The sequence below is a fragment of the Sclerotinia sclerotiorum genome, genomic scaffold (assembly GCF_000146945.2).
Source record: "Sclerotinia sclerotiorum 1980 UF-70 scaffold_1 genomic scaffold, whole genome shotgun sequence".
Taxonomy (NCBI): domain Eukaryota; kingdom Fungi; phylum Ascomycota; class Leotiomycetes; order Helotiales; family Sclerotiniaceae; genus Sclerotinia; species Sclerotinia sclerotiorum.
The window spans coordinates 2,060,931-2,088,480 of record NW_001820835.1 but is presented as its reverse complement, the minus strand read 5'-3'; the positions used below and the strand labels follow the sequence as shown (position 1 = coordinate 2,088,480).

Sequence of the window (27,550 nt, the reverse complement as noted above, 5' to 3'; positions counted from 1 at the left end):
GTACTATTCTCGAACAGCCCTACATATATTACCCCAATCATATACATTTATTTAGAGTCCAAGCATATCATTCAAACATGATACACATCATCTCAACTCCAAAGTTTACATGCCTGTCATTATCATCCGTACTTTTTGGTTCCCGCCGTCAAAAGACCTAACCGTTGGAGTTTGAAAAGCCCCTTCCCCAAACACTTCAAAGTCGTTTTTCGTCACAACTTCAACCTTCGTCATGGCCTTGAATATACTTGGATGAAGGAATTGTATTATGTTTTACTCATGAATATCATCAAAGCTGGAACAATCATGACAAGCATACTGAAGATCATTCAATTCTTTCTTTTTGCTTAATTATGCCTCCTTTCCTTTCCAGTGTAGGTTCTTACTCTTGCTCTTCATATCTTGGTTTTTTACTTTGTCTACTGTTTTCTTCTCTTTTCATTCTTCTTTTTTCATCTACTGTGTTTTGAAAATACACGTATTTTTAATTGTTTTGTCGGCGAGTACGATATACAACATTCATTATCAAGCGCAAGTCGCCATTATTCTATTCTGTAAAATTTAGACAAATCTATACTGTCGTTTTTGAATTTCAAAAAGATTCTATCAAGATGCATTTCACACAAACCCTCTTCCTTTCTGTCTTGAGAATCTGCAGTGTCTTTGGTAAATCCTCCATCCGTTACCTCTCACCCTCACCCAAATCCAACTAACCCTCTCTACCAGCCGCCACCAACACTACAACCTCAACACCCCAAACCCACGTAGTCCGCGTCGGCTCCACCAACAATTCCATAAAATACTTTCCCGACAAAATTTCCGCCCAAGTAGGCGATATAATCCAATTTCAATTCGCAGGAGGAAACCACACCGTTACCCAATCCACTTTCGATGCACCCTGCGTCCCAATTAGTCAAAGCACAAACAACACCGGAGTCTTCAGCGGCTTCATGAATGTAGCTGCTAGTTTAAATAGTACCGGTATGGTACCGGTATTCAGTATGCCGGTCAAGGTCGCTACACCAATGTGGTTCTACTGTAGCCAGGCTAAACATTGCCAAAAAGGAATGGTTTTGGTGGTTAATGAGAAGTATGTTTATTTCATTCCTGATATTTTCATTCCTTTATGAATAGGGAAAAAAAAAAATAACAGTTCTAACACATATTTTCCCATCCAGCACAAAAATAAATGCCTCTCGCTCTCTCTCCAATTTCGCATCTCTAGCTGCGAAAGCTCCTGCTAATCTCTTTCCTACACTTAATGGTACCTCGGCTACTGCTTCTACATCTTCTACTTCGAGTACATCTGGTACTTCATCTACCTCTGAATCTAATTCTGGTTCTTCCTCTGGCTCTTCATCAGATTCATCGGATTCGTCAAGCTCAAATTCGGATTCAGATTCCTCCTCAACCACAGATTCTACAGCAACCACACCTAGTCCTTCCGTCTCGAGTACATCCTCAGGAACATCTTCAAACAACAACGAAGATTCTTCATTCTCACCATCTGGATCCTCATCATCCCCATCCACATTATCAACAACATCCTCCGCCCTCGCATCCGCAACCGCAAATACAGCTTCGGGAATAATACATTCGAGAATTAATCTCTTCGGTGTATTTGCAGTGTCCGGGGTGGGAATGTGGGGTTTATTGTAGATCACCAGAATCTAGATGAATGTAGTGATTATGATTATAATGAGGAAGGGGTAAGAGGGATTGAGGGGGGATGTAATGTGGATGAATAGATGGATAGGATAGAATGAGAGAGTAAAAAAATGTAGTTTGGTTTAGTGTAGTTTATGCTGGATTGGGTGGGCTTTGATTGTGCTAGATGCTAGATTCTAGAGAAGAGGAAGATTGATATAGATCTCTAAGGTGTGAGGATGTTGGGTTAATAAATATTATGGGGATGATTTACTAAGTAGGACTTATTTTGTGTATAGATGCTGGCTTTGAAAGATCTTACGGATGTATCTTAGGATCTTATATGCTACCGTGTTCTGTGGACGGAATACGATGATGCATTTGAAGAGTTTCTGTTTTTTTTGGTTTTATTTACCGGGAGTGAGTGTATATGGCGATGTGGAGATTGAATAGATTATTTTTTGTTTTTGTTGTATTTGATGACTAGGGATTTTGAGGATATTGTATTGATCTATCTGTGTTGACCTTAGTGTTCGCTTGGCGAGAGGGGTTGATGTATAGAATAGGTAGCTTTTTTAATAATTTTCGTGTCAGGATATGTAGATGGCTTTTTGAAATTTACCATGATAATTCTCTTGTAAGTGTAATGGTATAATTATAACACTACATATCAAAGTAATATCCACAAAAACTCTGTGTCTCCCGTAACGCCAAATAGTACCCAATACCACTCTCCTCGTGAGTATTCTCTCTTTTGATGTGAGAGTATCTGCGAAAGCTCGAAACACCATTGCACCATGTAAAAGTCCTCCTTCCAAATTATAATCGCCTCCACTCTCTCAAAAATCCAATAATAACTGCGGTGCCATTCTCTCTAAATCTTCCACCTAAACCACAAAATACAATGTTAGCTAGGTACTCCATTTGAATGCACTCAATTTCCCCAAATACCAAATATCAAACGTCAAACACCAAATACGGGAAAGAAAAAAGAAAAACATACCTCCCAAAATCCCCCCCTCCTTCCATCCGCATCCCAAATCCTCGTAACTGCTTCCCTCACAAATACATCCATATACTTCCCCACAGTCTTATTCGCCTCTTTTGAAATCCGCGAATTCTGTTCTGTAAATAATTCGTGTATGATTTTGGAGAGGAGATCCGGAGGGATAGTTGCGCGGGTATCGGAGTCTTCTGAGTCTTCTGCTTCTTCGGGAGATTGTTGATTAGGCGGATGCGTGCGGCTGGATGTGAGATTGGATTTGGATTTGGATTTGGAAGTGGAGGTGAAGGTGGTTTGGTCGGGAGATAGTATTTCAACTTCTGAAGCAGAGGACTGTGGATCGCTATCGTCATTTTCGTTGTTGGTTGCTTTTGCTTTTGTTTTTGAGGCTGAGTTTGAAGGCTTGGATGTGCCGGTAGGGGCTTTTGATTTGGATTTGGTTGTAGATTTAGATGTAACAGGCTGTGAGGCGAATGGATCGTCACTTTCTTCTCCTTCTTGTTCAACATCAACGTCCATTTCTGAGTCTTCTACTTGCGGAGTTGGAGTTTTGGAGACGCGAGGTTTCTTAGGGGCGGGGGCTTTGTCTTTGGGTGTGGATTTTGCTTTCGAGGCGGATATGGAGGTTGATGCTGAGCCTTTGGGACGTCCGCGGGGTTTGGAGGGACCTGCTTTGGTGGAGGGGCGTGGGGGATTGAAGGGTTTAGGTGGCATGATTTTGGGTGGTTGAGGTTGATAGATTAAGTATTCGATCGATTCAATTGTACGTATAAAATATGCGGTATGTGAATTGTGGTTTACCTGTAACTGTGAAGTATTGCGACGGCATTGTAAAAATGGATTTCGCTCTGGAGTGGAGATACGCGACGCGAAATGGAACGTTAACATGTGACCAACGGAGTACGGTGGTCAAATCCTTTAGAAACCAGATTCCACGCTCGAAAATCATCTCGCTACGACACCATCAAAGCAGAAAAATAAAGAGAATAAACTCATTATTACTCAATTTAGTTTAGATTCATGGGAATATTGAAAATATTCATGAGACATGCAACAAAAACTTTGAGAAAGGAGCTAAGGAAGCTAGGGATGTGGGAGGGTGAATTGAAGGATGGTGGAGGAACAGAGGTGGATTTCGGTGAGTGGTAGTTTGCCCCCTTTTCTACTGCGGGTGGTGATTTGGTTTGACGCAGGTTGATGGTTGGACAAGTTTCTCCTAATTAAGATGGTGGTTAAATGATTTGGACAATGATTGAAGTCTGCTGTTGATTAATATTTGAGTTATGGTAGACTTACGAGTGTATCGTCGAGGTAAGGAACTGTGTCTACACATTGTCATTTGTCTGCCTAGATGGTAAGACTTACATCGTGCGAATATCTCAATTGTTCTGGTGCTTTAAACTGTTTTAGTACATGTCTCTCAACTTGCGGGGGAGTCCTGTATCAGGGACTGCTAAGTTGGCATTTCTCCGCTACCAAATGCTACCTGGCACAGCATTCTTCCGTCACCAGACGCAGCAAGAAACTTACGACTGTTTCTTTAGGTGATAGAAGACGTTCATGGTGATTGCCAATTGGAGTTCATGAGCCAGAATCGCAGGAGGACACATATGAGTTGTGGAAACATTAGAGATCATTCAGATTTGAGGGGCAAAGTCCAGCTTTCTATTGCAAAGGAGAAAAGCATCGGAGGTGTCGAAGGAAAGCCCAGCCCATTAGTTTATAAAGTCGCCCTCTGAACTATTCGCGGTAGAAAACGTTCATATCATATCGATCTTGCTCATATCATGCCGGCTCTGCTAGTCGAGTTTCACTTCAACATATCTATGCTTGCTCCCATGTCAACAGGGGTTCAAACCATAGCTACCATGTAGTGTTTCAGCTTCTAGGTTTTCGTCCGTCAACAACTACCTCTCAAGTGAATGGAAAAGCTCAATCAATCAACATCGAGGTGGGTCTTTTTGGTGGCCTCGGGAAAGAGTTGTACATGAGTTGGTGACGAGGTAGGGTCAAAATTCGCGACAGATGCAATTTAGGAATCTCTTGGATATCTGTATAAACACACGATTCTTGAATTTGTGGTGGATATTGACAGAGCAAGGATTTGTCCTTGCAGGCATTGGAGGCTTCTCTTTCCGTTGCAACATGCCTTCTTGTTTGGGGTTTACACATCTCTATTCCTATCTTGTAATATTACACTATAAAGCAATGCCATTGAAATTATCATTCCCGTCATATTGTCTTTCTCTTTTCTTTTTTTGCCGTCGCTTACAACAATTGGTCCTTCATTTCATTGCCACAAGGACATATATTTATCTAGTAGAGCAATTCTGATTTTTGACCAACAGCCAATGTTGAATTTGGAACGTGAAGCTTATCCAGTACTTTCCTTGTGAGTTTCTCGAAATCTTTAGTCAGATTATTTGACCATTGTAAGTATTTTTGGATGATCCAAATTAGGTTTATATAGTGTCTTAAAGACTTTTTGACCAAGAGGGAGTGATGTTGGGTAGCCACAATACTTTTATGGCTTTCATTCATTAATTCACTTCACGCACTTTTACTATTCCCGATCTTGATATAAATACTATGCTCAGACTATCCTCCTGTGGTGCGCCAAAATATTCTTTTCCTAAAATAAAAGCCAGGTTTGTGGTGGAGGTCTTAACTATCTAACTGAGCGAATGTTTCTTTGACCTAAATTGATAGTGCAGTCCATGTGTGTCTTCTGCGGTCAAACTTCAGTAACCTGATATCTTCAGGCTGTCAATACTTGATCGTCTATCAGTCGGTTTTTTTCAATGCTTATGGATATAATTATTCATGGCGAATGAACTAATGTTGTCGGTTCATTCATTCACTTGACCATCGCCCGTAGGAAACATACATTACTTGAAGACTCTTCTGTGCTATACCATGCTTTTTTTTAAGCTTGCATGAATACATGAAATTCAATTTACTCAGTTTGTTCCTTTTCTCTGCCTGATCTACATGTTTTGGAATAATATCATTCATGATCAAAATTCGATGGAAAATGAAAATGCTTTATATACTTTGGGTTTCAACTCGGTCGTATTAGTAGTGCCTCGCAGAATGAAATATTGTCTGCTTTTACAGCTGGCCAATCATGCTCTATATTTTATCCTCGTCCTAGCTTATTCTTTCACAACGAGCTCCTATTGGAGTGGCGACGCAATCTAAAAGCCCACTCAACTTTTTCTTCAACTTCAACTTTTTATGAAGACCGTTCAGGCTCATTCATGAAAATACATCTATGCTACATTTGTGTTTCCCGTTTTGACAGAAGGTTGCGGAAAAATGATGGGAAATTTTGTTGGTCAATATCAATATATTCATACTGTCTTGAAGTGGCTGTTTCGCATGACTGCTGTTGTTTTTATGGAAAGTTTCAGGTTATTGACATTGATTATGTTTCTTGATATCTTTATCGACCTTGAGAGAAGTGTTCTGCCTGTTGATTCATTTAAATTTTCCATTTTCACTCTCCATATCCCAAGAGACCTAATGGGCCTTTGTGTGTGGAGTTGTGTGTGTAAAACAAGAGGAGTGCTTGGTGAGTCGGGGGTATATGAAATCATCTTGTTGTTGGGCTAATAGAGTTTGATGAAAATGTAATAAACGTTAATCATGAAGTGATCAGAAAGGGAGTTGTGTTCTCAAGTATCAGAAGCTGGACTTTCTTGCGACTGTGGTAAAGAACTCTACATACATACCAGTTCAACCTCGCAGTCTGGATAATTTCTGATTAATTGAGATTGTCTTGCTCTGTCATTTTTCCAGCTAGATGCATCCCGTGTTGACAGCAATCACCTAATCTTCAGATCTATATTGTTTTTAGGAATCTACTCAATCCAAGTATTGGCACATTCCTCCCGTTACATTGACACCTTACAATCCCTAACAGCTTGGACTTTGACCCTCATTTTCTCGACCCGACGCCGGGGTCCGAGTACACTACTTCTTCATTCGAGATGAGATTGCTTTTTTTGAGCTAATGACCTGTTAATCTAGAGAAATCCGGAGGCATGGAATTGGGGGAAGTCTATAACAGCTTGGCAGAGTTTATTTGCGGTAGAAGATTTCAATCTTAGTGACGCCTAAATCTTCAGGTTTCGTGATCCTGAAGCGCAATATTCGCTATACCTATTAGCTGCTTCTTATTTGCGCTCTCGCTGGTAGATTTTGATTGTTATATTAGGCTTACAAGTATCTCTCGCGGTTACTAGGCTAGTAAGACAATGCTTACAAAAGTAGTCTTGAATCGGTGTCACGAAGTTCTCGCACCATTCGCCATAGCCTAGTTTATTGAATCATAGCTTTACTGAAAAGCATCGTCGATCCTACTAATGCTAGTGTTGTCGCTGGCGATAGCGGTCAACTAGTTTTTTGCCGCTTAATAACAGAAAAGTTATCGCCGTCGCTAGCGGTGTCGCTTTCGTCTGTCCTTTCAGGCCAAATAAAGTTGACATAAACCATTCGTATCAAGGCCTAAAATGCGCTTTGCCGGAATGAATAAGAATTTTTCTTTTGCAAGTTCATAATTTTACAGTGAAGAAGAAAATTAGGCAAAGGATGAAGATTCTTTTATAATCAATCTCAATGCGGAGAAAAGCTTCATTGCGTCTGAGTTCTAACATTACGCCATGGAATCAATTCCAAGTGGTATTTTTGAGTCACCTGAATCCAGTATCTTTCTTAATCAAGCTAACCTTGCCTCAATTCTCAAGCTGGGCGTATAAGAAGTCGTGTTTTTCTAATTATTCTAGTATCTTTGAGTCAAGCTGTGGTGATATCAAATCAGCCATCAAGGTACTGAATGGTCTGCTAGCTGATGTGGAAGTCTGCTCAGGGGAACAGTGAGACGGATCCGGGGTGAAATATTCCAGTGTTCTGCCATCCCGTTGAGTTCTGTAAATCTTGCTCGGTCTTTAAAAGTTTAATGATTTTTTTGCTATCAATCTGCGCAGATTTTGTATGCTGTTGTTTTTGCAAATAAATACTAGTGTAATTTCTGAGGCAAACTTTTAAGCACTACTTATTCCGGCTTACGAGTGCTGAACATCTGGCTGCTATCATTCAGTCTAACCTTATAGGGTGATGTTGGTTATCTTTGTACAAACATTTAAAGAACCAGGATTTGATTATACATCCAGTACTATTTTATCTGGGTTTATTCACTTTGAATATAGACTATTATCATTCTGTTTGGCCTACCAATTCTTTCCATTTCCTTCCTGTCACGTTCCGCCTGAGCGTACGACCTGCGCTTTTCATCTAGTATAAAAATATCCACTAGTTTAGTTTACACACAGCAAAGATATAAATGCGGCACCAAAGAAAGACGCAGGATGCAGTCATTCGTCAAGAAATGTTGTGTGATTATTAATGAAAACCTTTCCTAAAAAAATAACATGAGATTCGTACCTGCAGGCTGCGGTCATATCTTGGAAGTATTTTTCAATCCCTTTCGTAGCCTCCATTCTTCCGAATTTCAAAGAACGACGTTTCAAAAGGCTGTCATCTTCAAGGCCATAAAAGGCAGTTGAAGTTCCCCCATTGAGAAAAAATCATTTAAAATAAGAGGCTTCATATACATAGCCTTCATTTTTCGAAAGCTAATGTATCATTCATATCAGTTGCTGATAGCTTTAGAAAAATTCACGGCCCTTCTAGTTTGTAACTCACCGAAATTCCCAAAGTCATTTCTTTAACAGGCTCCCTAGTGTTAACGTTCTGATATAAAAAGCCTTCGTCTACTCTATCCATAAAATCTCATTTCTTCGCCGAGTACTTACTGCTGCGCATCTCATGATTCTTTCAAATAAATTTGCTGGTATGCGTGTTGAATTCATGCAGAAATTTGGAAATACTAGGAACCTACGAACGAAGGAGATGAGAAGTGAAAGCTCGAGGTTTGCTTTCGGATACTGTTATCTATGATTCTTCAATACTGCCGGTCATTCGATCTTTGACGACAAGCTTGCCGTCGGTCTCGGCTGTGTAGCAATTATACAATAATTCCAAATATTTTTGACGTCCTTTACACTCCTCAAAATCAGATGAATCTTCAAACCTCTTGAAAAACTCAACGAGGCACAGAATTCTTCGTATAACCCTTCCATTTCCTGTCAAATTCATTCCAGCAAGTTACAACATGGGGCAAGAGACTCCTTACAGCCAAGCGAAACTCCCTCTCGTCCTACTATATTTCTTTAGAACTGAGCGCTATGCCCAGGGACCGGAAGGGATTTTTTTTTTTTACAGAAATTCGCCTCGTTATCTTCAGCGCGGTAAAAATGCGAGGTATTTAACATCCCATTCATTATTCGTAGAACTCATGGACGACTTAAAAGTCTAATCGCAATATCTGCAAGGAACCTACATCCTCGGATTCTGAGATATATAACCAAGAAAGAGGAGAAATAAAGAATGGATGGATAGTAGCAATGAAAGGCCCACCTCTTACTAATGTTCCAAATATTCAATCTCTCCTCCGTCTTCCTCATTCTCTAAAACGCTGCGTTATCACCATCGCCAATTTCACCATCACTATATAGAGATGTTTCCTTTCAAGAATCGACAAAATTTTGCTTGAGAGCAGTATTCTTCAATCCAAGCTGTCTCTATTCCATTTCAACGACTCCCTCATTTGAACGGACTTGAGATGTAATCACGATTTCTTAGTATCTTGCTACAGAGAATTTGTTGCTGGGGATGTGCCGTTAAATGTCACAGTGAGATTACAATCCACTCAGTGAATCTCACGAAAATTTAGTACGAATTACGGGTCTTTTCCAGCTCTAGTTTTCTAATGTTTCTCGGACGCTTTGGGATTCAATATACAAGTATATAATGATACATTATCCTTCTGTAGTTAGGGTGAACACAAGAAATGCAAAGGTTTACAAGAACCAAAGGGCAGAGAGCAAATGTGTTGAGTGATGCCGGCATTTGATTTCTGGAATAGTGCAACGATACAGGAAAGGCGGGAGGTAAAATCACTAGGGAGTACTACTGGCTAGTTAATTAAGTAGCAGTTCACAGGTGATCTTGTTTCGAGCACAAGCGGTACTTCAAAACTTCACGTTGGACTCAGTCATGGCTGGTGGCCTTTTTCAAAAATAGACCAATTTGTTCGAGCCGCTCTATAGCAAAAGTCCACGACTAAATGTTGTCATTTTTCTCAATTCGGTAAATTTGTTATCTTATCACTGTCACCCACAGCAATCAAGTCACAAAATTCCAACACAAAAACTCAAATTTCTCACTCATCTATATCGTCCACTAAATCATTATCCCTCCTTAAATATTGTTAGAAAACTTAAGCCTTGCTGTTGGAGAGTTTCTATATTACTTTAATTATGAAGAAGGAAAACATTTTGTTTACAGCAAAGTATATAGAGCGTCCTGACGCAATTCTACTACTGTGTAGTCGAGGTTTGAGGATCTTAATTAGTAACATGTTTTGCTCGAGAATCTAAGGTTGATATACACAAATACTAACGATCGTGCTCAGTGCTCAACACTTTTCATTTGCAATAATTAATAATTTAAAAGAGTCTAGGATTCCGAACAAATTTGACATGAAATTGTCACGATTGATGGCCGCACATGACTTCAAGGTTACCCCGCGTATTCCAAGACCACTTTACAATGGTGAATCTTTCCCGGTGTTACTTCCTTCCTCCTCCATAAAGACTGTGTCATGACATTAAAAAACATTTATCCATCCTAAATGCCATCAAAAATTAGAAGGCTTTGGATATTGGCTCCGCCAAAACCTTGTTGCCGCAACATTTCTCGACCACGATGAACAGGGAATTCAGCAACGACCATAATGCTGGTATCCTCAACACAAACACCAGCTTTGATCAACAACTGTAGCACCGCGCAAAGTGTCCTTCCGGTCGCGAGCACGTCGTCTACTATTACTACTGAAGTACCTCTGGAAACCAGGTCTTTATTCATTTCAAACCTCTTCTCTTTTGACTCATGTAATCCCGTAGAAGATATATGTGATGGGGATTTTGGGGTAGAGATGATAGGTGGGGGAAGTTTGCCAGATTCACGAATCAAGGCCAATGGTATACCAAGCATCATCGCCAAAGGTGATGCAAAAACATACCCGCCAGCCTCGCAAGAAACCAATTTATCGACCTTAGTCCATTCACCATGGAAATAGTTTTGTAGGAGAGTGGTGACTAAAGCTAGTCCACCCGCCTGTTGAGAGATGTCAAGAACATGACGGAAGATAATCCCCGGGTGCGGGTAATTCGGTACTGCACGTACCATACTAGCTAGTCGCGTCAGGTCGTCGTGGAGAAATGGAAGGAGATACTGCTTGGCAAATGTTTTCGCCGCCTCGTTTCCATCCTTTTCATTGTCGAAGATGAGGCTAGGGCGATAGTGTAGGACTTTTGAGTTTAATTTACTCTTGCTGCATGCATTTTCATTTTCATAGTTATTGTTACCGCCGGAACATTGCCCTTTGCGAGTCGACCGCACCTTCTGGCCAGCTTTGATCCGAATATCAAGAAGCCTCCTGTCTGGTACGAGGTGCGAAAATGTCGCTACAGGTGCTTCGTCTCTCATTCCAGTGATTAACAACACGTCAACATCGCCAAACTCATGAACAATATTCTGGAAGTGTTCTATCGGCAGTTGAGGCCGTTGTGCCACCTGATCGTGATAGAATACAGTCAACGGTTGACGATGTTTCTCCTTGTAGGAACGATCGGAAAGAAGACTATCTGCATCGGCTCCAGTAGCTGTCGCATATTCTCGCTTGGTGACATCGCTGATACTTGCTGAATATGCTGTGAAAGCTTTATAGGGGTGTGCGGTTATTATGGAGACAAAAACGTCAGCACAATAATCTTTACCGGCTGCGCTATCACCCGTGACAAGAATGATGAGTTTTTGTTTCACCGGTGGTTCTTGTAGTGTACAGGCGTACGCTAACACATTATGTGGATCTAAAATACGTTTCAGACGGGCTAGACGTGGAAGATTTGGCCCAAAAGCTTTAGCTGCCAATGCTTTGTCCCTAGGGTCTGGCCCAAGGTCGGCGCCGTACACTCCACAACAAAAGGGCAGCAAGTTTTTCGCGACATCATAAACCCACTGTACAGAACTTTGAGCAGTTTCCATTCCATTTTGGTCGCAGGGCCACACGCCAGTTATAACACAGACAAAATTCCAATCACGACAGCCGAAAGCTGTTGCTTCCCTTGCTATATTATGCAGTGACCCACCACCATGCAGTAGATGAAAATAACAGAGTGGCGAAGGGCGAGCATGGATTGCCGCTAACAAAATATCCACGATGTGCACCTGTGCAATGTTCTTCAAGAATAAGCATCGTTTGAAGGAGGTGGTTTTGCCAGAACCGTGTCCGCCGTGCAGCCCAGACATGTACATTTCAGTCTCGAACAAACCGACTCCGTCCACTATTTGATGTTTGTTCTCTAGACCCAGGATATTGGTTAAGAATTTGGGAATCTCAGGTGCTAGTGTGGTTGTGGAAGCTTCAAACGTGGTCACCCCAAGATGCAACTGGTCTACATCCCAATAGAGATATGCGTCTATGGACCAGTTCTGGGGAAGATTCTTGGCAATAGAGTCGACATTGGAAAGTCTTTTCCGTGCCAAAGTTTCGGACCTCATTGGGAATACCCAGTTTCGGACAGAATAGGTCGGAGCTGGGTAAGCCTTGAAAGTAATGCTAATCACAACACCGAAGTTAGTTCCAGCTCCTCTTACTGCCCATAACAAATCCGTTTCGTCTTTGGAGCGCACTCCTCCGGCTGGCACACATTCGGTTGGTACTTGTCCGACATAAACAACTTGACCATTGTCAACGCTGACAAGTACGGCACCCACGATATTGTCGCATGCAAGTCCGTGAAGCCTAGTAAGGTGACCAACGCCACCTTGTAACCACAAACCAGCACCTACACTTGGGCGGGACCCAAGAGGCACTGCCAAGCCCAACGGCGTGACCTTCCGGACGATGTCTCCAGTCTTACACCCTGCCTCAGCTACAACCAAATAGTTAGATGTGGAGTAAGTATCGGTTTTGCCTACATCGTCACTGTAATTTATAATGTGTACTTGGTTAAACGCTTCCATGTCGACAGCAACAACATTGGGCCACATACAATGACCACTGTGGCCCCCACCAATAATAGTAAGTCCAAATTTATTCCCTAAAGCCCATTGGACAAGCTGTTGGACGTGTTGTACCGTTGTTGGTTTGAAGACATCAGCCGGTTGGTGCAAGCGAGCTTCCCAGTTTTTGACTTTTCTCTCCGTTCTCATCTGCCCCAATTGTGAGTTTTGATTCGGTAAGTCGATCGCACGTCTATTGAAAGACACCATACGTTGAGGTGAGCTGAATGAGAGGTAGCTTTGGCGCGTTTCCTCATTGCAAGTTAAGGCGCGACATATTTTTATCCACGCGCCCCGAACAGTCTCGTCTGATTCCACGTCCTGCTTGACGTATCCCCCGATGAAAGGAACAAAATTATTAAGTATCTCGTCATCATTTTCCACAGTAACAATTGCAGTAGGGAAAATCGCCGTTCGCTCGCAAGCCAATCCGTCAATATCAAGAGCTTCGTCGCGGTGAAAAATAACTACTTTTCCATCTTCTGGACCTTGAACAAGTAGATCTAGCGCACGTCGTACGAATTCATGCTTGGGATTCATACCATACATGCTATGGCAGAAAAGAACAAGGTCGAATCTTCCCCCATCATCAGTCTGTGTGCAACCCCCTGGATCAATGTTAAGAGTAAAAGGGGCCCGATAGATATTAGGTGAGCTTTCCAAAAGAGGCAGTGGGGAACCTAATGTCGATGATAAGCAAAGCCAATCTTCCAATCTTGTAGCTGATAGCAGATTAGGCTCAAATGCAGTGTATGTTCTAATCTTCCGTGTTAGATGAATGGGCAGGTAACCAAGTACGCTTTTAGAACCAGGCCCGATTTCAAGTACCGAAAGATTAGAACGCGATTTCAATAGAGATGTCAGAAGCTCATTGAGTTGTGGAATAATGAACTCTTGATATGACTTCCATTCTGATCCATGAATTAATATTTCGAAACCGGCATTGTACTGGGTATCTGATAGCGGTTGATTTAAGGACGACGTGTTTGCCGTGTCCCACTCCTCCAGAGCTTTCTTCAGGTAGTCGAAACTGACCATTTTATTTCAGCATAAAAGATTAATGAGGAAAAATATAATCTAATGGAGGAAGACAGATACTTATATACATCTCGCAAGAAAGATGAAGGCCTATGACCACAGGTCTTGCAGCCATTTGCCTAAAACTTCACAATGAAAGGTGACGCATTTTTGAAAACTTACAGTGCGTTTGTGGAAACATCAAACTTGTAAGAACTAACCACTTCCTAAAACAATTTCTACTGTTGTTTCTCAATCAAAAAAATTTGAAGTATAGATGGTTCAAATCGTTCTTATTGGACAGTAAAACACAAAATGTTTGATGGAAATTGTTTCTATCACCCCGGTAAAGGGCATCGGCTTTCATTATCTTGGTGAGATTGTATTGTTTGATGTTACGCAATTAGATGTTTGAAGGTTGCTTGCTACGAGGGTTTTAGGCTCGATTATGACTATACAGTGTGAGGCTAGTGCACATACCCTTATTCAGTAGTATTGCAGCAGTGACTAATTAAATGCGTTCATGATATGCGTCACGCATATCTTGATTGACTGTAGTTATACATGCAATCTTCCGTAAAACTGTGACCGGTGTAACCGGTGTAATAGGTGTAATAGCTGGTGCGACGAACAATAGACGGAACCAACAATCAATGTCATGATGATACACTCTACTGGAATCATTCTATTCAGCATGAATGAGTTTTATACATTGGCGCCGATTACAGGAAGTAAGCTAAAGTGATGCCTGTTACGAGGTTTGCCGTCTAGATCACGTGGAAGTGCTCTAGGCTCTCGAGGTGGTTTATAACTAGGCGTCAAGCAGGGACTTAAAGTAATGACAATAATGCAATTCGTAACTAATAGTAGAGTATACTAAATGATTGATCTTGAGCACGAAGCTCTATACAAAGGAAATCCATCTTGATTATATAGACTTTCATGCCTATCGTTCCTTCGGTCCCTTCGATCCCTGTTGACCTCCTGGGATCTTGGCAGCATATGCATATATATTGCATGATGCATATAAGGAGCAAACAAAACTCAACTTTTAATTCATTCTTTCCTTTTTGGTATACTGTTTGTTTGCTTTCAATATTTTGATTTCAAAGCACTTTAATTCCAAAGGCTGAATACCTAATCTTATTCCTTCATTTTTGAATATATACTCGCAGCTTAACTGCTTAGCTAGAGAATCAATCAATTCAATCTGATGCTCTTTCTGGTCTCAAGAAACCCAATATCCAGAAATTGGTAAGTTCCAAGGAGGTAGATGGAGGGGTAGAAGTACGAATCCTAACATCTAGTTTTGAGAGTATAGATTGAGGATCAAATGGTATTAGACCTGCTCTTCGAAAACCAGCTTTTATATTCTGAATAGTAATCGATTGTTGATATATAGTTTTGAAAGCTATAAAGAATTCAATCTTAGAAATATGATTGATATATACCTTGATAAACTCATCAATTTAACAACTATATAAATATTTGAATATGCTAAAACATTCAATATCAAGTGATTAAGTTAAGTGATTTGAATACAATAGTAACTTTATATATATAATGTTATTTGATTTATAATATAATTGAAAAGATATCGATTCATAACTTTCATATTTATCCAATATTAACATTCGATATTTACTCTTTCTTTATTAATTAGTATATTTATCGAAATACTTTAATTATTCTAAATCTATTTCATTATTCGTCCATCTATTAAAAATAGGTTTAATAACCCAATCCACAAGAAAATCAGTTTTGGTATATCAATTGGAAAGATGAACTTATCCTTGAACTATCAGAAATGAAGATATAGTTTCACTCTCTTCATTATTATATATAATTATTATAATCTATTCTCAATTGCTTGATTATATTACCTTATTTCTACTATTTCTTTTAAAATTAGTTACAATTATTCCAGGACATATTATACCCATCATAAAGCTGGTTTCATCGAAGTTATAGAAATCACAATCTTGAATACTTTATTTCGCCTGTATATTCGATATTAATCCAAATCACTTTTCAATAAGCTTAAGATTTTCATAAAGAGCTTTTTGAAAATCATAAATATAACTAAAACATATCTTTAATTTTATACAATACTTTATAAATCGATAAGTCTAAAGCTTTCCAATTCTCTTCGCACCTCTTGATTCGAGAATATAATTCGCTATATCTTCTATACCATTTAATTTAGATACAAATCCTCTTTCATCCATATTGATAATATACTGAATAAGCACCTCTTCTTCTTTTTCAGTTAAATTAAGATTATTTGCTCGAGTTTCCATTCTGTGAATTCGACCGCCCATTCTATCTTGTAATGTAGTTCGAGGGACTTTGTAGATTTTCGCAGCCTTTCCAACTGTAAGATTTTTTGATTTTTGAATAGCTTCAATAGCTAAGATTATTCTGGCCTCTTTTGATTATATTTCCATAATAATTCGTTGAAATATCGCGTCTTGAAATTGAATGATAAAAGATATTGAAAAAGTGGCGACTCGCTGATAGTGGCGACTCGCTGATAAACCATGTTATATAAAGCTATTAACGTGGTTTATCAGCGAGCGGGCCACTTTTACCTCAATTTATATCTTTCAACTTCAATACGCGATTTATCAACAATATATTATGGAATCGAATAATCAAGAAGGTCGAATACTTTTAGCTATCGAAGCTATCAATAAAGATCAAAAATTAAGCATTCGGAAGGCTGCTAAGCTATATAATATCCTGTGTACAAAGATTTAGCGCAGAATAGACGGTACTACCCTTTATATTGAATCTCGAGCAAATAGTCATAATTTGACCAAATTAGAAGAGGAAGTGCTTATCCAGTATATAATCGATATGGATGAGAGAGGGTTTGTATCTAAATTAAATGATATAGAAGATATAGCGAATTATATCCTCGAATCGTGGAGTGCAAAGAAGATTGGAAAGCTTTGGGCTTATCGCTTTATTAAACAATATCCAGAATTAAAGATATGTTTTAATTATATTTATAATTTTCAAAAAGCTCTTTATAAAGATCCCAAGCTTATTGAAGAATGATTTAGATTGATATCGAATATACAAGCGAAATATAGTATTGTCGATTCCGATTTCTACAATTTCGATGAAACCAGCTTCATAATAGATATAATATACTTTGGAATAATTATAACTAATATTGAACAAAATAGCAGAAGTAAAGCAATATAATCAAGCAATTGAGAATGGATTATAGCAATTATATATAATAATAAAGAAGATAAAACTATATCTTTATTTCTAGTAATTCAAGGACAAGTTCATCTTTCCAATTGATATACCAAAATCGATTTTCTTGTGGATTGGACTATTAAACTTATTTCCAATAGATAAATAAATAATAAAATAGATCTAGAATAATTAAAATATTTCGATAAATATATTATTTGTTAAAGAAAGAGCAAATATCGAATGTTAATATTAAATAAATACAAAAGCTATAAATCAATATCTTTTCAATTATATTATAAATCAAATAATATTATATACTTCAAATTACTATTATATTTAAGTTATTTAACTTAATCACTTGATGTTGGATATTTTGGTATATTTAAATGTTTATATAATTCTCAAATTAAGGAGTTTATTAAAGTATATATTAATTATATTATTAAAATTGAATTCTTTATAGCTTTCAAAGTTGTATATCAACAATCATTTATTATTCAGAATATGAAAGCTGGTTTTCGAAGAACAGGTCTAATATCATTTGATCCTCAATCTATACTTTCAAAACTAGATATTAGAATTCGTACTTCTACCCCTTCATCTACCTCCTTGGAACTTATCAACTTTTGGATCTCTCAAACCTCTTATAATCCAATTGAGGCTCTCTTACAATCAACTCTAATAAAAGCTCGAATAACTCATTATCAATCAAGCTCTCCTACATCTATATTTGAGATTGTACAAGCTTTAATTAAAGATACAAAGAGATTAGCATATGAAATTACACTTTTGAGTATTGAGAATCGTATACTTCGAAAAGCAAATGAAGTATTAAGTAAATGTCGACACACTAAAAAAATTCAATTATATAATGGAGGAGTATTTACTAAACAAGAAGCTGAAGATATATTATCACAACAAAAGATTGATAATCAGATTCAATGCGACGAGCATCAAAATGGGGGAAATTTTAATAGGGAATCATCTACTAGTCGATGCTGTAGTAAGTGTGGAAAGACTGGTCATAATTCAAGAACTTGTCAGAATAGTATAATAGATCCTAGATTATTAGATTCTTGATAGTTTCAATCAATTGATTTAATTGTTGTTAAATAATATGGGAGGAATTTGATTGAAGGATTGAAGGAATTGGATTGTGGTACGAATCTACAATTTGGTATTGGAACTGAGACACCGCGGGATCAGGGACCCGGGCTAGTGGAAAAAAACTAGACTTTATCATTCAATTGAGATATACTCTCTTTACGAAGGCAATCATGTAAACCCTGCCCTAGTACTTGTACTTAACTCCACTAGCTTAGCTAGATAACAACCCGGGGGTCTCCCCTGGGCGTCATTTGTCCAAATCTGGAATGTATGGCAACAGGTAGCACGTGCAAGCACGTGAGGCCTGCGGCCTATGACGATAAAAATATCATCATCATCATCATCATCATCGCTACTCTTGTTTTCCTTCTTCTTTTCTCCTTAGCTTAGTATTTTCTAATACAAGATACTTTACCCAGTATTCTTGAGTGTGACAGATCCTTGGATCTCTCAAACACCTCACAATCCAACTGAAGCTTTTTCTCAATCAACTTTAGTAAAATCTCGAATAAGTTATTATCAATCAAGCTCTCCTATATCTATATTCGAAATTGTATTAGCTTTAGCTAAAGGTACAGAGAGATTAGCATATGAGAATATATTTTTAAGTATAGAAAATCGTACACTTCGGAAGGCAAATGAGGCATTAAGCAAATATCGATATACAAAAAAGATTTAATTACGTCAAGAAGGAGTGCTTACTGGATAAGAGGCTTTTGATATATTATCTCAACAAGAGGTTAATGTTCAGATTCAATACGACGAGCATCAAAAGAGGGGGAATTCTAATAGGGAAGCATTTTCTAGTCGATGCTGTAGTACATATGGGAGAACTGGTCACAATTCAAGAATTTGTCAAAATAGTATAATAGACCCTAGATTATTAGATTCTTAATAGTTTCAATCAATTGATTGAGTAGTTGTTGAATAATACAAAATTGAAGTGGTTGAATGGTGAAAAAAGTGGCGACCCGGTGATATTGGCGACCCGATGATAAACCACGTTATATAATAAATTCTTTTCTAAAGCTTTAAGGAACCTATGCTTTTAGAGGCTTCATCACGTGATCCCTACTTGCCTCAAGACACTAATCCTGGGACGATTTGCAATCTAGGATAATATAGCTCGTAGGATAATTGTCCTGGGACAATTATTATCCTAGGACTTTTATTCTAGGATGAATACCATCCTAGGACACTTGTACTCATGCCTTTATGATTGCCTAACCGTTTATCCTAGGGTCGTTATTATCCTAGGACACTTGTCCTAGGATTCCTTATCGATAAGGGAACCGCGGGAAACAGCGGCCCAAACCCCGATACTTGGTTTTATTGTATAATATTAGTCGTGGTTCGTGACAATCACATTCTCACTTCGCTTATTTTAGGAGAAGAAAATGCATAATACAATCCGAGGTTACAACCTCGGATAAAGAGTTCTTTTTACAAGATTAGATTAATATCCAAATTGAAGAGGGCAGGGAATACTTTTTTTGAGATTGATCAGATCAGACTCTAGTATTGTAATACACTGAAAGTCTTACCTTATATTCTATATATCCTAATTACAAACACTAACTACACTACCCTGCTTTGCCATTGGTATTCTCTTTCTTTTTCCAAACCATGCATCCGACCATCCTCTAAACCATCCAACCATCTTCCAAACCACGTCCTCTCCCTCCCAAATAAACCATCCATTCAAATCCAACCAAGTGAATAGAATAAACCCAATCCCAATTCATAAATCATAACCAACCACGCAAACCATCCAACCCAAAAGCATTCCTTAAAATCCCAAATTCCTGCCATTTCCTTTCCAAAGACAAGAATCAAAGATACAAATCCGATGCTAAATGGTCGGATGGATATACAACTATTTGAACTCCAACTCCCTTGTTCCCAGCTCCATCAAATGTACTATCCTCCTACCCTATCCCATTATTACAAGAATTTTTAATCACCAAGCCATCCTTAATCTACCCACCAGAATATAAACATCTTCTTCTCCTTCACATCCTAAGAACGACCTCTTCATCATCTTCCATGACTTCTCCCTCTTGCAGGAGTAACACTACTAGCTGGTGCACTAATATCCCTCCTAGTTCCACCCTCCACCATTTGTTTTTTAGGTGTCATAGTAACATTTGCTAAACTTCTTGCTCTACCTCTTCTTTCACGAATCATTGCTAGAGCTTCTTCTCTTGACATTGTTGGGTTTAATGCTGGGTCATTTGTGTTGTTTGGAAGCGTACCAGAGGTTGGGGTGCTTGGAGTTATGGGGAATGTTTGATCTTCAGAGGAATCGGCAAGTGGGACGCGGGTTGTAGTTGAGATTGTGTGAAAGGTTGGTTCGTGGTGATGATGGTGATCGTGATGAGCTTGAGGATGGTGTATTGTGGTTGAAGTGGAATTATTTAAATCTTCAGCTTCTTCAGCCTCAGCTTCTGGAATATTGATAGGGCTTTGAAGTGATCTGCTGGTTTTTGGACTGGCTACTTCATCGAAGATTGAGAGAAGGGAGGTATTGCTATCAGAAATGAGAGCCGCAGATGGTGGATCGTGAGATGGCGTTACTTCTCTTTGTGAGTTGGTAGATTGATTCAATGGTTGTTGAAGATGCATATTAGTTTCGGAGTGAGAGTTTTCCATAGATGTTGAGAAAGACTCTTCAGGTACTGATTTAAAAATTCCTTCGGAAGGTATAAAAACAGTTCTCGGGGCTTTGGCTTGTCTTGTTGGATCATCATCAAGTTCCTGTGTATCTGTTGACTTTCTTTTGTTGGACTTTGGTTCGCATACATGTATGCTAGATTCCATTTCCAAAAACTCGACTTGATCAAGGGCTCGGTTTGCTCTTTGAATTTCCCATTCCAACTTCAATCTAAGATCATCGAGTTCTTCCTGACCTGCTCCAGATGGTGAAATTGTAAGGGAATCTATCGATCCTCTAATCTTCTTTGGTGATGTAAATTCGTCCTTGGTCGATTGTGGTAATGGTATTCGTCCTTCTGCTGCAATTCTGGCGATTTCTTCATTCTTAGCAATCATCTTGAATGCATCTCTTTCCTGTTCCACCAACTTGATCTTTTCTTGTAATCGTGTCAATTCTTCTTGCACTGTAGCAAGTTGATGTTTTGCTGAAAATGCTTCTTGTTCTCTCTTTACACTTCGACTCCTTTCCTGTTCTAAACCACCTTGAACCATTCTTAATGTATCTCTGGAAGCTTTGAGTTCTTCTTGAATCTTGACAACGACAGATTGTGATTTGAAACCTTCTTTTCGAACTTTCCGAATTTCTTTTTCCCATAATGCTTGTGTGTGTGAATGTGTTTCTTTGGCTCGTCCGTAATTTTCCTATAAGATGAGGGGTTAGCAAATATTCAACATGATGCGCATATTGATAACATACCATAACGTTTTCCAGTCTCTCTCCAACCTTTCTTTCCCGTTCCTTTCCTTCCTCAACCTGCCTTCGTAATATTCTAGCTTCATCCCTATATCGGCGCATCTCAGTCTCTGCTTCCTCTCTCCCCACCATGGCGCGCTTCAAAGCAGCATCATTTGTCTTTCTCTCCAGTTGCTTTCCCTGATAAGCCAAAGAGTTAAACTGAGCAATCTTATCATTGACGGAACTATCTCTTGAATGTTTGCTAGCTTTCGAGCCATTTTCACCGGTAGGAGATGTTGGTAAATCCCATTGTTTTTGTTGATTAACACGTTCGGGGGAAACTTGATGTAATGGTGTCCCTGGAGGACAATTCTCGGTAAGTTTTTTGGGTGAATCCATTTTGGAATTTGGTTTAACCAGAAATCTATTATAATTACAAAATGAATTTTTGTGTATGGAGTCTGGAAAGAATTGATTAAGTTGATGGAGAAATTGTTGTAAAGATGGTCCAAGTTTGGATTGTTTACTTTACTAGTGCTTATTTTGGTTTAGTGTGGTTACCCGGAGAACAACAAAAGTCAGATTTGAAATCCTGAAGTGGAACAGAAGAGACAGAAAGATAAAAAGATGGGATGAAAATATAGATGTGAAGTATTTATAGAGTGAAAGATTCAAAAATTCAAAAAAATGCATGAGGATGATATTTTTGAGATGAAGATGATACTTGAGGGTAAATTGGATAGTTGCATTTTTCCAGCACATATTTCTATCGTGAACATTTATCGAATTCGAGCCATCAATCACCACCAAAACATTTACCTGCATTGCATTTGATACTGTACAGTAGGGATGACGCTCCGCTAGGCTACTGCCGTGGGGGCTTTTTCGCTTCGCTCTAGAGTTATGATGATTTATTTTCTATTTCCTATTTTCTAATTCTCTTTCTAAATTGCTATTAGCGAACAAGGCCCCTGATAATAAATTCATAGTAATATTGAAGGTACACAGATCGTATTCTGTGATCTATCCGGACTCGCCGTTGTTGTGATCGTGTTCCTACGCGAAATATTCCGATATCTTTCCTACTCCAACTCTAACAACACAATTTGAGCTCCTGAATAGTCTGCCCCCACGGCAGTGGCCCCGGAGGGCCAGCGGAGCGACATCTCAATATAATGACCGATCCCATTCTTATTAACTGGGGCAAACCCTCAAAACCCCCATTTCCTCTCTGTCCTCGATTTTTCGGTGTACTTCTGATAACTTTATCAAGTTGCTTCACCTAGCCGATCTTTATTGTCCTAATACCGCTCAATTCAATCAAGCAAGCTCATCTCCCAGTTCAACTTGCTCTAGCATCACGAATTTCCTCTTCGGAATAGTCAAATATCCCCTCTCAAAGTACAATTTACACTCTCATTCATGAATCCACCATATGATCATTAAGTCCATTCGAAAAGGTTGCCCAAAGTGCCCCTCTCTCATTCAATTGACCAACCTCACTCGCCCTTTTATATAAAGTATCATCACATGCTGATCTTCCAGATGCGGCTTCTCTCTTGAAAAGATTCAAGTACTAATCAATCACCACTTTTCTATGCTTACTCATTGACTCGCCAAAAACCACAATACCCACAGAAGCATGACATTGCAGTTCAAGATACCAATAAAGCACACTAAATACTTCAAAAACAAGGAAGTCGCCCATGGATGAAAAAATGATGGAGATAAAAAGGAAAATTTGTGAAACTTCAATATGTTTTATAAAAGATTTTCCGTCTTTTACAGGAATTGCGAAAATGTCTATAGCTTTCGATGAACAAAAGCCGCTGAAAATGATAAAGTGTGTTGACCAGGCGCATAAATGTTTTTTCTAGAACCCTTGGTTCAGGATATTTCATTGGGCTGCAAAGCTCGGAAAGGATAGGGTGAAAGATTGTAGGCGAATGGGATTTGGGGTTTTGTATGGAGGGAGTGATGGTAGAGAGAAAAAAAGAAAGAAAAGAAAAGAAAAGGAGGAAAAGAAGAAAAAGACGCACAAATCATAAATCAGAGGGAATTGATCTATTAATTACAGTACGACTAAATAATTATTAAAAGAATCAATTAAAGATGAGATGAATAACAATAATAACTGTAGAAAGAATTAAATAATACCTATTGTATGCATTTCTTCATTTTTTCTTTCAACCATATCAATTCTTTGCTGTCAACAAGGTACGGAGTAGATGGACAGATATGGTAGTAGACGCCTCCATAAATACTACTGGAGGGCAAGTCAGTGGAGGCTCTTTTTCGTCCCGTTGTCCGTCAACCTACTTCCCTACTCCATAACATTTGTGGAGGGGAAGAATTAGAAAAATCCTCGCGTCCGTTCACCCGCTAAACCCAATCAGTCCCCAATTCCCACTTAGCGCACACTCTCGGTGGGTAATTTCGGAAGCTGTCCTTCTCACACTTCCACCATAAAATCTTTTTCCTTGGGCCAAAATATCAACTTCCCTTCTTCCCTTCTTCCCATTCTTCTTCTTTCACCAACATCCAACCTTAATACCATCTCCTCTCAATCATCAATACCGTCAATATGAGCAACTTACCACCAAAGAAGGAGTCCGTCATGGGCGTGTAAGTTTTATACTATTTTCTTTTCCATCTCTCTGTTCTCTATTTCCTTGTGATTGCGATCTGGGGAATATGGACTTTTTCGGAATGCCACATCAACAACGATGTCAACATCAACTTTGATCGAGCCATGAAAGAGTTCAATTGGATTATTGAAAGAATATAGGCATAGTTACTTTGACACATCAATATTCTCAAAGCTTTCCGTTGTTTGATCAGTGGCATTCCGTCCAAAAACTCCCTTCAACCCGCGCTCGCACAATCAATTTTCAAATCAATCATGATACTGACAATATTATTATAGTCCTCCTTTCATCATTGACTTCTTGAGTACGTTGATTCCAATGCTCCGAATCCAATACATATTACAATCCTTTTCGATGGTTTTCAAAGGCCCGATGGATTTTGGAGGATTTCTATCTAATTAACAGCATACTGATTTGTGCTATAGTGGGTGGTGTCTCCGCTGCCGTCTCCAAGACCGCTGCTGCTCCTATCGAGCGTGTCAAGCTCTTGATCCAAAACCAAGTATGTTTTTTTTTCCGGATATTTCTATTTATTCTTTTGGATACCTCAATTTGTACATGCATATGTACAGATCGCAGTAATGCATATTTTCCATTTCTTCCGATATCTAGTATCTTGGGAAATATCTGGAAAATCATTACCCTGAGAATAATTCTATCCCACATTTTATATTACACTTACTAATGTAATCTTCCTACAGGACGAGATGTTGAAGACTGGCCGTCTTGACCGCAAATACGATGGTATCGTTGAGTGCTTCAAGCGTACCACCGCACAAGAAGGTGTTGCCTCCTTATGGAGAGGTAACACTGCCAACGTTATCCGTTACTTCCCTACACAAGCCTTGAACTTCGCTTTCCGTGATACCTACAAGTCGATGTTCAACTTCAAGAAGGATCGTGATGGATACGCCAAGTGGATGGCCGGTAACTTGGCTTCCGGTGGTGTAAGTTTTTTTCTCCCCTCGATATATTCACATACAAATACTAATACCCACAAAAGGCTGCTGGTGCCACTTCCCTCCTCTTCGTCTACTCCCTCGATTACGCCCGTACTCGTCTTGCCAACGACAACAAGAACGCTAAGACTGGTGGTGACCGTCAATTCAACGGTTTGATTGATGTTTACAAGAAGACCCTCGCTTCCGATGGTATTGCCGGTCTCTACCGTGGTTTCGGTCCTTCCGTTGCTGGTATCGTCGTTTACCGTGGTCTTTACTTCGGTATGTACGACTCCATCAAGCCAGTCCTCCTTGTTGGACCTCTTGAGGGTAACTTCCTTGCTTCCTTCTTGCTCGGATGGACTGTCACCACTGGTGCCGGTATTGCTTCTTACCCATTGGACACCATCCGTCGTCGTATGATGATGACTTCTGGTGAGGCCGTCAAGTACAAGTCTTCTTTGGATGCTGGTCGTCAAATCATTGCCAAGGAGGGAGTTAAGTCTCTCTTCAAGGGTGCTGGTGCCAACATTCTCCGTGGTGTTGCAGGTGCTGGTGTCTTGTCCATCTACGATCAAATGCAAGTCTTGATGTTCGGAAAGGCATTCAAGTAAATGTATCTAGAATGGATTGAAGGGGATGGTTGATGTAGCAGTGGTTGATGATAATGCGAAATAAACGCCTGGGGTCGGTCGTGGTTGAAACTCGACAAGGTTGAAGTTGTACAGACATCCATTGCTATGGTGTTGGGGCAACTTGCAGTGATAGTTTGCCATAAAAAAGAAAAAGACAAACTAGTCGCTGCTGTACTTTATTACCTAAGCAATTTCCCTGTTCCCTTTTGATCTTGTCGTTTTGAAGTCTGGTCTCATTTGGCGCCTCTTTTTGTGTGGAAAAATTTCTTTTGCATGCTTATTTGGCTCAATAAATAGATTGTGAAGATGGATGGATGGGTGGAGTGTTAAAAGAATATGACATTTTATAAATATTTGCAGTTCATTTCGTATCGTATCTGTTGTCCTCCGTGAGATCATATTGTGGTGGTAGAGTGAGATGCTAAGACATCTGCATGTACATGCATGTGCTCGTGTGTGTACACGATAAATGTCTGAGGGTATTAAGTAATTGGAAGAATGGAAGGTAAGGCTAATGATATTGATCATAATAATGATAATGCAGAAGTTTATCTATCTAGTCTGGATGGGAGTCTGAATCTAGATCGAAGTCTAGATCTGGGTTCGGGATTTGGGTGGTTTGGGTTGAGTTTGCGATTGAGTTTGCGGTTGGGTATTTGTTTAAGGGGTTGAGTTTGGTGGATGGATGGGTAGGTTGAGGAATACTTGAGAATGATTAGGAATATTTGCGGAATATTTGCGGACTATTTGAGGAGTATTTGAGGAGTATTTGGGAAATATGAAAAGAATGGATGTAAGAGGATAGGAATTAGGGGATATGAGTTGGCGGATGATGGTAGTGGTGGTGGAGGGTTGAATAGGAGGATTGGATGAATAGGTGTATAGGGGAAAAGGGATACGGGGAGATAAAAGATGAAAGGAGTAGGAAAGAGAGGGGGTTTTTTGGGGGATTTAGTGATTGAGAGTGTGAGATGAAGAAGGGGAAAGAGCGAAAGGGAGGGAAGGGGGAGGAGAAGGGAAGGGGGAGGAGAAGGAAAGGTGGAGGAGAAGGGAGTGGAGTGGAGAGAGTTAGGAGAAGATGATGGGGATAAGGATGGGGATAAGGATGTGTGGAGGATGATCTGTAGATAATTAGGAGATTTACTGAATATGTGTGTTGGGTAAGGTTTTGGGTTTTGATTGAGAGATCGATAAGGTGAGAGTTGGGGAGGGATATAAAGAGATTGATAAGGTGGGAGTTGGGGAGGGGTATAAAGAGATTGAGAAGTGGAGATATGTAGAGGGTGGTATAGATAGGGAAGGGAATGGAGAAGGGAGGCGAGAAAAGGATTGAGGGTGAAGTTGATCATGGTGATTGCAGTGATAGATACGAATATGTATATAAATATGGATATGGATATAAAGGTTCAACGGTGAAATTGATAACAATAATAAAAATAAAGGATGAATAAATTTCATTATTAATATCAATTTCGGTTAAATGATGTTCTTACGGGTAAATATTTGGAATTTGTATATGATGATTGTGATTATCGTGACAGAAAGGAGGGGAATAGAATAAGTATTTGGGATTGGGATTGAGAAAACGGGAAGGAATGTTTTGATTGTAGGTCCCTAGATCCTAGGAGAATTTAGATTATTGAAGATTTTGATAGTGAAAAAGAATGAAGTTGTTGCGAGGATGAGGATAGAAATATAAAATTAATAGTGTTGTTGGGAGATAGTGGGAGACATTGAAAAGGGAATAAAAGTGGTGA

General features: G+C 39.3%; 8 protein-coding genes across 8 annotated transcripts; 3 read left to right on the top strand and 5 right to left on the bottom strand.

The window, feature by feature from the left end:
- Window positions 1-611: 611 nt before the first annotated feature.
- SS1G_00809 (hypothetical protein) lies at window positions 612-1,659 on the top strand (the record flags this gene model as incomplete). Its single annotated transcript, XM_001598670.1, has 3 exons — window positions 612-666; window positions 727-1,090; window positions 1,179-1,659. The coding sequence occupies 3 exons, from the start codon at window positions 612-614 to the stop codon at window positions 1,657-1,659; spliced, it is 900 nt and encodes a 299-aa protein (XP_001598720.1).
- An 827-nt stretch (window positions 1,660-2,486) lies between these two features.
- On the bottom strand, window positions 2,487-3,364 carry SS1G_00808 (predicted protein; the record flags this gene model as incomplete). Its single annotated transcript, XM_001598669.1, has 2 exons — window positions 2,487-2,534; window positions 2,651-3,364. 2 exons carry the CDS (start codon window positions 3,362-3,364, stop codon window positions 2,487-2,489), a joined length of 762 nt encoding a protein of 253 aa, XP_001598719.1.
- A 637-nt stretch (window positions 3,365-4,001) lies between these two features.
- Window positions 4,002-4,389, top strand: SS1G_00807 (predicted protein; the record flags this gene model as incomplete). Its single annotated transcript, XM_001598668.1, has 2 exons — window positions 4,002-4,004; window positions 4,195-4,389. The coding sequence occupies 2 exons, from the start codon at window positions 4,002-4,004 to the stop codon at window positions 4,387-4,389; spliced, it is 198 nt and encodes a 65-aa protein (XP_001598718.1).
- Window positions 4,390-8,605: 4,216 nt separating this feature from the next.
- SS1G_00806 (predicted protein) lies at window positions 8,606-9,177 on the bottom strand (the record flags this gene model as incomplete). Its single annotated transcript, XM_001598667.1, has 2 exons — window positions 8,606-8,796; window positions 9,138-9,177. 2 exons carry the CDS (start codon window positions 9,175-9,177, stop codon window positions 8,606-8,608), a joined length of 231 nt encoding a protein of 76 aa, XP_001598717.1.
- Window positions 9,178-9,294: 117 nt separating this feature from the next.
- Window positions 9,295-13,390, bottom strand: SS1G_00805 (hypothetical protein; the record flags this gene model as incomplete). The annotated part of the gene is made up of 6 exons (XM_001598666.1): window positions 9,295-9,329; window positions 9,578-9,672; window positions 9,940-9,972; window positions 10,349-10,369; window positions 10,797-10,891; window positions 10,961-13,390. 6 exons carry the CDS (start codon window positions 13,388-13,390, stop codon window positions 9,295-9,297), a joined length of 2,709 nt encoding a protein of 902 aa, XP_001598716.1.
- Window positions 13,391-19,351: 5,961 nt separating this feature from the next.
- On the bottom strand, window positions 19,352-19,838 carry SS1G_00804 (predicted protein; the record flags this gene model as incomplete). The annotated part of the gene is made up of 2 exons (XM_001598665.1): window positions 19,352-19,414; window positions 19,752-19,838. The coding sequence occupies 2 exons, from the start codon at window positions 19,836-19,838 to the stop codon at window positions 19,352-19,354; spliced, it is 150 nt and encodes a 49-aa protein (XP_001598715.1).
- A 377-nt stretch (window positions 19,839-20,215) lies between these two features.
- On the bottom strand, window positions 20,216-21,968 carry SS1G_00803 (hypothetical protein; the record flags this gene model as incomplete). The annotated part of the gene is made up of 2 exons (XM_001598664.1): window positions 20,216-21,535; window positions 21,591-21,968. The coding sequence occupies 2 exons, from the start codon at window positions 21,966-21,968 to the stop codon at window positions 20,216-20,218; spliced, it is 1,698 nt and encodes a 565-aa protein (XP_001598714.1).
- A 2,185-nt stretch (window positions 21,969-24,153) lies between these two features.
- On the top strand, window positions 24,154-25,772 carry SS1G_00802 (ADP/ATP carrier protein; the record flags this gene model as incomplete). The annotated part of the gene is made up of 5 exons (XM_001598663.1): window positions 24,154-24,194; window positions 24,496-24,521; window positions 24,643-24,719; window positions 24,919-25,164; window positions 25,221-25,772. 5 exons carry the CDS (start codon window positions 24,154-24,156, stop codon window positions 25,770-25,772), a joined length of 942 nt encoding a protein of 313 aa, XP_001598713.1.
- Between the last annotated feature and the right edge of the window lie 1,778 nt (window positions 25,773-27,550).